This window comes from Hesperophylax consimilis, chromosome 22 (genome assembly GCF_061612785.1).
Source record: "Hesperophylax consimilis isolate HC1 chromosome 22, BYU_Hcon_1.0, whole genome shotgun sequence".
In the NCBI taxonomy this organism is placed as follows: Eukaryota; Metazoa; Arthropoda; class Insecta; order Trichoptera; family Limnephilidae; genus Hesperophylax; species Hesperophylax consimilis.
The window spans coordinates 6,987,346-6,999,851 of record NC_142857.1 but is presented as its reverse complement, the minus strand read 5'-3'; the positions used below and the strand labels follow the sequence as shown (position 1 = coordinate 6,999,851).

The following is a 12,506-nucleotide window of genomic DNA, read 5'->3' as shown; positions in this document are numbered from 1 at the left end:
TATAAAATTAATTATCATAGTGACGTTTTTCAGCGGATCTCGAGTAATGGGTATAATTGCCAATGGCGCTATGTCCAATCTGGTCACAATGGATAAAGACCTGCTTTGGCCAATTCCCGAGAAGTGGTCGTTGGAGGAAGGTGCCACTGTCCCGATAGTTTATGCTACTGTCTACTACGCACTGGTGAGTTTTATTGCATCGTTGTAAGCCAAGTCACTTTTGACGTTTTTTTTTACTTTTAGTGGAAATGCCCATAACATTCCAAAATCCTGTGATTTTCAGATGTTGAAAGGCAATATGCAGCCTGGCTCCACAGTGCTGATCCACGCAGGCTCCGGTGGAGTGGGCCAGGCTGCTATTCACGTGTGTCTCTTCTACGGATGTACGATCTACACCACCGTCGGTACTGCCGAGAAGAGAGCCTTCATCAAAAAAGTCTTCCCGACACTAACAGGTAATCTTAGCTGGGTATCATTCGTAATATTTCTCTACAATCTCCAGTTGTGATAGATCTTAATGGATTTTTTCACTAGTCATTTGTACATTTAAGTTAACAATTTATAATTTACACACTATTACATTTTATTTTGCTCAACGTGGTTCATGCAATCTAGTTTGAATTATTCTTCGGTGTATTTTTATGGTTTCCAGCAGCCCAGTTTGCGATTTATCTTTGTCCTTTCTTGGTAGTCTGATTTCATTGCACGTTCTTATATATTGAAAATGTTTCGGTAACAGGTTGTTAATTTTTTTTTTGAAGTTACATATTTAATTTTATTTTTATTATTTAAAGATAGAAATAAAAAAGTATGAAATAACTAAAAAGGTGTAAGTATAAATATAAAAAATATTAAATAATATGTAAAGGTAGGTATGAAAATCTATTAAAATTAAAATTTAACCACTTTTTACCATGTTTTTTTTTTATTATTTATTAATAGATGAGGTATTATTTTTTTAATGTTTTTAGATTATTTTTTTTTTATTATTATATTTTTTTAGTTAAGGTTTTCACTAAAAAAATTTAATTGCGTTTTGAATGCTTTGAATTTATCATTGAGTGATCTTATATTTTCTGGCAATTTATTGAAGAAATTTGTTCCAATGTATTTGTAGTTTTGTTGACCCAAAATTTTTTTACAAATCGGAATTGGTAAAATGTATTTTTGCCTGAGATTTGCTGTGTTTTTGAATGGTACGGTTCTGTTAAGGATATCCTCTTTGTAAACTTGTAAGGTTAAGTGTCGTCATACAAGAAAAGAATTTTTGAGAATTTTTTAAAATGTAGTGCAATTATGGTTCATAGTGCTTGTACTTTATCTTCAAATTTTTTATCATTTTTACCAAAATTTTGAATTTTTTTAACATTAGATCAACACATTGGCAATTCCCGTGACACTTCATTTGAGGAACTGGTGATGAGACAGACCAATGGAAAGGGAGTTGACATCGTTCTTAACTCTCTGGCTGATGATAAGCTTCAGGTGAAATATAAATTATTTTTTTTGATTATGCATCAAAACGTGATCTTATTCATGAAAATATTCAGCAACGAGTAATTTACAATATCCTGGAAAAATTTTAATTTCCTAACACCTGGTCTTCATATAACATCATGATTTTTTATCGACAGGCCTCAGTGCGCTGCCTCGGCTACAGGGGACGCTTCCTTGAAATCGGCAAGTTCGATATCGTCAACAATTCTTCGCTGGGGATGCATTTCTTCTCGCGGGAGTGTTCCTTCCATGGCGTGATGCTGGACACCCTTATGGACCGGGATCACAAAGATAAACAGGTAATAAACACTATCGGTCTTAGTAAAAAACGTCGTGAAAATTTATTCAATTGGTAAACGACTGTGTATGTCTTCTTCTTCTTTCGTATTGTGGGGGGGGGGGTCAGAGGGGACATCTAGGTCTGCGAGCCATTCTAGGGGCCTCAGGCGTTGCCATGTGAACCTCATCAATCCCGCCGGGGAATGAATGGAGCGGGCATTCGTTGACCACATGTTCGGTGGTCAGCACCGCACCACATTCACACATTACATCCGACTCTTTAAGGCCCCATCATGTGGGCGCAGCGGCTATGGGAGCATCTTAACCTATTGATGGCGGACCAGGTTTGGTATGTGAAAACACACTAATTTAAACGTAAAAATAGAAACTGACATAAAATAGTTCATGAAAAGATATGAATTGCAAAATTCTAAAAATATATTAAATGTTCTATTTTGTTATTCATTTTATAGATATCGTAGAAAATACTATTTTAGAAACCAAATAAAATTACCTTTTAGATTTGTCTTGTCTTTCTTTTGATGTATTTGAAATATACTATAATGATTAAAAAATGCATCATTTTAATTTCAAACATGAAAAAAGTTTTTAAAAATCTCAAAAAACATATTTTTAATCGAAAATTTTCAGATAAATAACTATAGAAATAACACCGCCCTTTTGTTTATAGATTTCGCAAGATAACTGTCACTTCACTTTTAATCTCGTTCATAAAATTAAAAATGATCAAATATTATAATAACAATTCTCAGAGACTAACCAAAAAATCAGACATTTTGGATCAATTTTGTCACCAATATAAACGTTAATTTTTTTGGACTTTGTATTTACCTAAACATGCATAAAGTATTTATGTTATTAATAACATACACTTTAAAAAAATACTAAATTCACACGGTAACCGTCAGTTAAAGAATAATAAATAGGATCGCTTTTTCGATAAGATGAAACTATATTATTCACAATATGACATTATTAATGGATTCAACTGAAACAAAATAACAGTAAATATGTAAAGAAAAATATAATTTTCTTTAATTCAAGGCAATGCCGAGCTTGTCTCGTCATTGTGGCTGTGTGTGTCGTGGACTGGCTGGATGTGCGCCACAGTACCTACACAGTCGACTCGATATTTCGTAATCTATGGTGACATAGTAAAAATAATCTATGGGTTGTGACAAGGCAGATTGATGGGAATAATTTAAATAATTTGTAATTGCTATTGTGATTTTTTTTTTTTTTTTTTTTTAATTTTTTTATTTCATCAAAAAATTACAGAATATATATAATATATCATTAGTAAGTTGTATAATTATATGTAAGTTAGAAACAATGAAATTGTTGGAAGAATAATGTTACAATAATACGGCAGTTTCTAATATAAGAAAAAATATATATGAATGTAAGAGTGTTATATAGAAATGGCATAATATACTATATTTTAGGTTGTGCATAACCTGCCTCACTAGGCGAACCTGTATTGAGGCAGAATTTTTAGTTAATTATTTCTCCATTTAGTCTATGGTTTGCTAATATGTAAATGTGGTTCCCATACAGCAATCCATTATTTTAGGTTACATTATTGTTTACATATTGAAGATACAGATAGAATAAGTTTAAACACAATACATACTATAATAACTCACTGTGACAAGGCATTTGGTTACTTTTCATTATTGTTTGCATTTACACAATACGTATATATAGTAAGTTTTAGCACCGTACATACTGCAATAACTGTCAATGACAAGGCGTTTGGGTGAGGGCACTAGTGTAGGCTCGATCATTTGAATAAATCCAAATTTTAACATTTTTTTAAAACTCTTTCCGTGTTTGACTCTCTTTAATATTTTCCGGGAGCATGTTGAAGATCTTTGTGGCAAAGTAGCCAAAGCTACGTTGACCAAAGGTGGAAGAAAGTGCTGGAACTTGCAACATGTCTTTGTTTGAATTACGCGTAAATCTAAAGTTAGTTTTTTTTTCGTAAAGCACGTGTTTGTTTTTAAAGAGATTCATGAGGATAGTTTTTACATAGATCTGTCGAACATCAAATACTCTCATTATGTTGAAAATTAAGTTACTGTTTTTAGTTTGAGGAAGTTTGAGAATAATTTTCATAATTGTTTTCTGCGCCTTTTCAACAGGATCTAGAGCTGATGAAGTACCCCCTCCCCATGCAATCATACCATACTCAATGATAGATTGGGTTAATGCAAAATAAATCGTTTTAGAATTTGTAAGTTAAGGAAGTTCCTTACGGATCTGAAGAAATGTATTGTTTTCCTAATTTTATTCGCAATGATCTGAGTATGTATATTCCATTTGAGGTATGGGTCAATGGTGAGGCCGAGGTACTTCATCTGTGGAGTTCGCTCTATACAGGGGCACTCATTGCATACATTGGAATTCGTACAGTTATGTATTTTTATGGAGTAATCATCATTAGGTTGGCCTGCAGTATTGATGCTTGAAGTGATATATTTTGTTTTTTTCGTGTTAAGGGTAAGCGTGTTTATATCTAACCATTTTTTAACTAAGTTAATATTTTTTTCAGCTTTTTTAAATACAGCTGACCAATTGTTGCCTTCAAACAGTAAGACAGTATCGTATTGTGATAAAGGAATTGACATAAGAATTTATAACATTAAATGTCGTTTCTTTCATTACAGAGAAACTCAATTGTGTTTTAATTGACTGTCATTCAAATCACAAGGAAAATATCATTATAAAACGACATTTAATGTTCTCCATATTGAAGATAAACAATGAAAAAACAGGTTATTCGAACAATACTAACTTAAAAACAATTAATGGCGTTAAAAAGGCAATTGGTATGATATCACTGGATGTAACTATTTTTAACATTGAAAAAAATATGGATGTCTTTGTAATAGACAAAGAAAATGTTGATTACGATTTTTTAATTGGACTTGATTGCATACAAAAATTTAGCTTAATTCAACATGAAAACTTAGAAATCAGTCAGAAAGCTCTAACACAAACAAATGAAATAGTTTATAATCAAACCCAATCTAATAATTTAATAAACTTCAATGAAAATTTTACAAAAAAAAACTTCATTACTTATATAAATCATCTAGACTTTGATCAACAAAAAGTGATTGATGAATTAATAGTGAAGAATAAATCTGTATTTGCAAAGGACAAATATGACATTGGAAAGGTAAAAGATTATGAAGCACACATTGATTTGTTAGTGGAAAAATATTGCAATAAAATACCGTATCGTTGCACAATCGAAGATAAAAAAGAGATTGAAAAACAGATTGCAATATTACTATAAAAAAATATAATAGAAGAATCATATAGTCCATTTGCAGCTCCAGTTACATTGGCTTATAAAAAAGATGAAAACAAAAAATCTAGATTGTGCATAGATTTCAGAGATTTAAATAAAATTGTTGTCCCTCAATCACAGCCGTTCCCGTTTATTGAAGACCTGATGGTAAAAACAAGAGATTGTAAGTTTTTCTCAACACTAGACTTGAACTCAGCATTTTGGTCAATTCCTCTGCGAGTCACAGACAGGCACAAAACTGCTTTCGTCACTCAAGAAGGACATTACCAATGGTCATGTTTGCCATTCGGCTTAAAAACCGCACCAGCAATATTTCAGAGGATAATGTGTAACATAATACGGAAACACAAACTCGGAGATTTCACAGTAAATTACATAGATGACATCCTGGTTTTTTCAAAAACTTTCTCAGATCATGTCAAACATCTAACACAGCTGTTTCAAGCGATTGAAAGTGAAGGCTTAAGACTGAAGTTTACAAAATGCACGTTCGCAGCTGACTCGGTTAAATATTTGGGTCACATAATACAAAATAATTCAGTTAGACCTCTGAAAGATAACTTGATATCAATAAGAAACTTTCCGACCCCAAAAACGCAGAAAATCGTACGACAATTTTTGGGAAAAATAAACTTTTACCATAAATATGTGCCAAAAATAGCAATGAAATTGGATCCGTTGCATAATCTTTTGAGGAAAGGTCAAACCTTTGATTGGACTATGGCATGCCAAGAGTCATTTGATGAGATGAAACAAATTTTATGTTCTCAACCAATATTAACCATATTTGACCCGAACCTGCCTATCATATATACACAGATGCTAGTATACTAGGAGTGGGAGCTATCCTAAAACAGCCACAAGAACAAATCAAGAGGTCAAAACAAATATGGATTGATGTCCTACTTGGGTCCCGCAACAAAACCTTTTGAAATATGTTCCATTGATACAATAGGCGGTTTTGGGGGTTCACGGTCAACAAAGAGATACTCGCACTTGCTATCAGACCATTTTACGAGGTTTGCATATATTTTGACATCAAGAACTCAAAATACCAATGATTTCATTAAACTCGTAAATTCCACAGAAACTAATGACATCGGCATGATACTCTCAGACCAATACCCGGGAGACCAATATTCTAGAGAATTCAAAAAAAATTTGGATGAAAATAGTATTCCAATAATTTTTACTGCAGTAAACTCACCTTTCTCAAATGGATTAAATGAAAGATTGAACCAAACACTGGTCAATAAAATTAGATGCAAAATTAACGAAAATGACTCAAAAGTAGTTTGGACAACTATAGCACATAATTGTCTAAAAATCTATAATAAAACGGAGCACACTGTCACAGGATATGCGCCACATTATCTACTTAACGGCACAGATGTTACGATTTTGCCAAATGAGTTAAAACTTAAGAAGACCGACATCAGTTTGATGCAAGACAGAAAAAAAGCTCTGGAAAATACTATGAAGTCACATAATTACAACAAGATAATTTACGATAAAAGCAGGAGACACTTCAACTTCAACGTTGGTGATATTGTTTTTGTGGAGAATGGAAACAAACTTAATAGGAAGAAGCTAGACGAATTGAGAATCGGACCCTACAAAATTATAAAAAATTATCAAACTCAATTTACAAGATTTTCCACATCTCAAAGTTAACTCCAGTACTTGCATTAATGAACCAACAAGAGGATATTTAATAGGTTGGGGTTTATTGTCTTCCCTAGGGGGGGAGATGTAAATAAAAATATAATTTTCTTTAATTCAAGGCAATGCCGAGCTTGTCTCGTCATTGTGGCTGTGTGTGTCGTGGACTGGCTGGATGTGCGCCACAGTACCTACACAGTCAACTCGATATTTCGTAATCTATGGTGACATAGTAAAAATAATCTATGGGTTGTGACAAGGCAGATTGATGGGAATAATTTAAATAATTTGTAATTGCTATTGTGATTGTGATAAAGGAATTGACATAACACTTAATAACATTAAATGTCGTTTCTTTCATTACAGAGAAACTCAATTGTGTTTTAATTGACTGTCATTCAAATCACAAGGAAAATATCATTATAAATATATTAAATTATACTAATATAATAGTGAATTGGTCATCAGAATAGTAATAATTATTAAAAAAATGATTGTAATCACACGTGACAAACCAACTCAGTCATTAGCGGGAAAACTGGAATGCATGACGCGCATGCGTATAGGTCTGAAAACTGCACTGTTGCGAGACATTTTTATTTGTAATAATTCTGAATAAACTGTGTACAATCTTTGTAGAATGTGTAACAAAAACATCTTTTAACGAATATAAAGTGGTAGTTTCTATAGTAAGGTTGATTGTGTACCAAAACTTATTTTTATGTAAACTGATTTGGCTAACCGTGAGATTAGAAAGAAGGATAAGATAAAACTAATACAAATAAAAAACAAAAAAATAAATACCAACCATTTAAAACCGCGTACAAAAATTTGTATGACACAATAAGTATGTGAAACAAGAACAACAATAAAGATTGCAACAATAACATTTGGCTGTCATCAGTTGTTTTGTTTTGCTCTATCGAAAATTAATATTTTTACCATTCTTTTTTGTTTTCTGGCAGAAAAAAAGTGTAGTGTGTTGTGCCTTGAGGTTTCTTCTCCCTCCTGATTTTCCTGGAGTCATTTTTCGCTGCTGATTTCCAGATAGTTATAAACTTTTTTTACTTCTGTCATTTTCCATACTATCATTGTAGTTGTTTACTGTTGTGAATAATGGAGGAAGATTTCCCTCCCCTACAAAGCCCCCAGATCCCTCTCCGGACTCCCCAGACGGGGAAAATGTAGAAATTTCTGACAGTGATTCTGTCATTTTGACTTCTACCAAAAAAAGGAAATTTACTCCTTCTTCCCCAATAAAACTTGACTCGCCTTCGACTTCACAGTCCCCACCAGCACTTTCTCAACTTCCTCCAACAAACTTTTATTCTCCTCATTCCCGTGGCCCATTCATAGTATACGCCTAAAAAACTGAGCAAGGAAAAACCATCCACTCTCTTGAATTTGTCAAATTCTTATCAAATAGCAAGAATCTTTCAATCAAGCCTGGAGGTGTAAAAGCCGAGGGTCGCTTCCGAATCTCCGTCGAATTCCTCTCAGGGTCAGCTGCCAACAGTTTCATCAAAAATATCTTCATTTCATCTAATTCAAAGTTCAAGGCATATATCCCTACTTTCAATGTCACTCACATGGGCCTGGTCAGAGGTATCTCGACCGATCTGTCCATCTCAGAAATTTTGTCTTCACTTTCAACCCCCCAACACATTGGCAATCCCATAAAAGCCAGGAGGCTAAATTACAAGGACTCCTCTGAGGGTATAATTTTCTGGAAGCCCTCTCAATCTGTCGTTATCACCTTTGAAGGTCAATCTCTTCCCTCCCATATATATTTATTCTTCAACTCATTACCAGTATACTTATCCCACTACTCAATATTTCAATTGCTGCCGCTTTGGTCATACCAAAGCTGCATGCAGATCTCAACCCAGATGTTTTAAATGTGAAGAAAACCACGCAACTGTCCTACTTCCTCCTGACCCAAATGTTTTAACTGCTCAGGCTCACATACAGCTATCAACACTTCTTGTCCAGAACAATCTCGCCAGAAAAATATTAAAATTTCTATGGCCTCTCAGAACTTGTCTTTTCTGCAGGCTTCTAAACTATTCCCGCCTGTCAAAAAATCATTTGCTGAGGCTTTATCCAGCAACTCCTCATCCAACCCTCTTCCCTCCTCTACAACAACTTCTTCTCGTTCAACTAAAGTCACATACAAAAACGCTTTCTCTAAGCCGGCTCCTGGATATGATCAGCAACAACACAACTCACTGCTCTTAAATCTCAATGGTTCATCTCTTTCAAATGCCACGAATGGGTGTGCAAATAATTATAATCCGTCCTCAATGAACTCTCTAAAACTTTCTGAAAAACTCTCCCAAGACAATTCTTCATTTATCCAAACTCTTATTATGCTTCTAATTGACCTTATTTCTTCTCAAACTAATCTACCGTCCAACGCTGCTACTATTATTTCCACATTAAAATCATTTATTCAAAATGACTCTTCAGGATGTCAGAATACTTCAGTGGAATAGCCGAAGTGCTATTTCTAACAAATTTGATCTCCTTAACCTATTAAATTCCAACTTTATTTCTTTGGCTGCTATCTCGGAGACTTTGTTTACTTCATCCACCCACTTTAATGTGGGAGGGTATTTCTGCCTCCGCGACGACCGCCCGAAAGGTACGGGTGGCGGTGCTGCCCTTTTTATTAAAAAATCCATATCATTTTCCCCAATAAATAATATCAAACCCCCCAATGCTGACTTCCAAATGGTTGCAGCTAAAATAAAGGACATATCTTTTATTTCAGTCTATCTTCCCCCAACAGCCCACTTCAATAAACAAACTTGGTTGCAAATTGTAAGTCAACTAAGTCCTTCTTTCTTTATATAAGGCGATTTTAATGCCCGTTCCCCCGTCTGGGGTTCTGCTTTCTCCGACCAAGATGGTCGAAGTGTGATGGATTTCCTCCTAGATCAATCCAACCTTTTCCTTTCCTCCTGAATGACGGATCTCCTACTAGGATCTCACGCCCCAGCACAAACCCCAGTGCAGTGGATCTCTCGATACGTTCTACTAGTCCGGCTTCTCTCTCCTCGTGGGTGGTGTCCCCCGACCCTTGCTCCAGTGATCATTTCCCGATCACCATTACTTATCAAACTTCTTTCCAATCGGACAAGTCTCATATGTCGACAAAGATTAAAACGAAACACACCAAATGGGATGAATTTAACTCTCATATGGACAAGTTCCTACTAAATTTACCAGCCACCGATATATTTTACGTCAAAGATGACTATAATAACTTCAAATCAATGCTCATAACTGCAATAAATAAATCAAATCCTCCCCCTAAACTAAATCTCTCAAAATACTCCCTCCAACTCCCTGGTGGGATGAGGAATGTTCCAAAATAGTAAGAATTCGGAAAGCTAAATCACTTTCCTATCGTTACAATATGACTATGGAGAACTATTTTATATACAAAAACGCTGAATCCAATGCCAAAAGGGTATTGAGGTCAAAAAAAAGATTCGGATGGTTGATTGGAAAAAAACAACTTCTGCAGTTCAGTATCTCCGAACACTCCAATTTCGGAAGTTTGGTCTATGATCCGAAGATTTAGATCCTCCTTCAGTTCACCATCTCCTCGAACGTCTCATTCTAAATGGATAGATGAATTCTTGGACAAAATTGCCCCCCCCCCCTTCTGTACCTAACTTAGATGAAATAACGCCTATCTATAATACTCTTATGTCTAATCTTTGGCTAGACTCTCCATTCACCTTAATTGAGCTAAAAAATTGTTTATCAATAGTCAAGGACTCATCTCCAGGCAGAGATGGTATACCTTACAGCATAATCAAAAATAGTAATGATAATGTTCTAAACCACTTCTTAAGCATCTAAAATAAAATCTTACAGACTGGTATAATGCCTGATGACTGGAGTTGTCAAATAATCATCCCTATTTTAAAAACAAACAAATCACCAAATTCTGGATCCAAGTACAGGCCAATCGCTCTTTTATCCACCCTCAGTAAACTTTATGAAAAATTAATTAAAAACCGATTACAATTTTTTGTCGAGAGTAAACAGCTTCTCTCTCCATCTCAATTTGGATTTAGGAAAAAAAATCCACTCAAGATAACCTTTCCATCATCAGCACTGATATTAATTTATCAATTTCTAAACAGGAAGTTTGTCTTGCCGTCTTTAAGGATATAGAAGGCGCCTTTGACAATTTTCCATCCCAATCCTGAAAAAAAAACTTCTAGGCCTTGGCCTTCCCCCCATGTTTGTCCAATCTATTATTAATCTATTTCTAGATAGAAAAATTTTCATTGAACTTCCAGATATTTCTCCTCAATGTAGGTCTGTTTGGAAGGGTTCACCACAAGGCGATGTATTGTCCCCCTTACTTTATAATATATACACATATGATATGCATGTCACTATTTCCCCACAAGTAAAAGTTATTGAGTTCGCAGATGACATAGCTTTCTTATTATCCAAAATCATCCCTCTCGCCGTCAAATATCTTAACGAAGCCATGAATGGCCTTTGCACATGGCTCACGTTAAATGGTTTTGAACTTTCAATCCAAAAGACTCAGTGTGTCACCTTCCCAAACCGCCATAAAAACCCCCCCGTTCAAATTTTATTTATAAATTCTCCAATCCCCAACGCTTCTGAAGTAAAATTTTTGGGAGTAACATTTGACAGGAAACTTAAATGGTCTTCCCATTTTAATAAATTTTTTTTTTTTATTTAGGAAAACCAACAGATTTTTTACATTATAAAATAATCAACTTATAAAAAATACATATAATATCTAATGATAGGTTTTCACTTAAAAATTTAATTATAATAACAAACTAAGGGTCCAGTACCCGTGGGCAAAAAGTATTTACAGAAAATACTAAATAAAGTAAAAATAACATCGGATATAAGAACACAAGTAAATTACAATATATCAATTTTATCCTCACACAACACCAATAATCACCAATATATGTATATACCTACAACCAAACTGAACAGATGTTTATAAAATGAATCACTTGTAACTGAACAGGGTTCATATCAACAACATGATAACTTGCAGTATGTTATTAATTATTATTTAATAATAGCTAAGGTATCTTTTTTAATTTAGTTACTAAATGCGAAAAAAAATAAATATCATCAGATCATTATCTGGCGTTTGGTGGGGAGCTCGCCTTACTTGCATTAAGTTGCTTTACAATGCACTTATTCGAAGGCATCTCGATTATGCCTGCCCACTTTTTAGTACTGCCTCAAAAAATGTACTTGATAAATTAGACAAAATTCAATCTAAATCTTTGCGAATTATAACTGGAGCGATGCAATCGTCACCCATCAATTCCCTTCAAGTAGAATGATCTGATCCTCCTCTTTATTTAAGGCGTCAACTATTTGCTGACAAATTTGTTCTTAAATGTTTAAATTCTAAATGTCATCAGGTTATCCCCAGCGTCTCGTTGTTCATTGACTCAACCCATTCATCTACAATCAGAGCTTCAACTAAACCTCTTCCTGACATCTGTAAAAATGTTAAGTCTCTCTCAGAGCTTCACATCATCCAAAATGATCTACTTCCCTTATACAAAGTAAAATATAGTCACGTCACCCTATCCCCAACAATAATAGAAGGGATCGGAATCCTTAAAAGTCATTCCAATCTCCCGGCCCGAACTGTCAATAATATGTTCAATGACATTATTTCATCTAAATGGCCCAA

At 34.3% G+C, this 12,506-nt stretch overlaps 1 protein-coding gene across 1 annotated transcript in view; it reads left to right on the top strand.

Moving 5' to 3' along the window:
- Nucleotides 1–12,506, top strand: part of LOC149412777 (fatty acid synthase-like) — a 64,999-nt gene that overhangs the window by 37,281 nt on the left and 15,212 nt on the right. The window contains exons 25-28 of the mRNA XM_089645412.1: nt 34–184; nt 284–455; nt 1,373–1,485; nt 1,635–1,796. Coding sequence (XP_089501538.1) covers nt 34–184; nt 284–455; nt 1,373–1,485; nt 1,635–1,796 — 598 coding nt within the window. The remainder of the gene's footprint in view (nt 1–33; nt 185–283; nt 456–1,372; nt 1,486–1,634; nt 1,797–12,506) is intronic.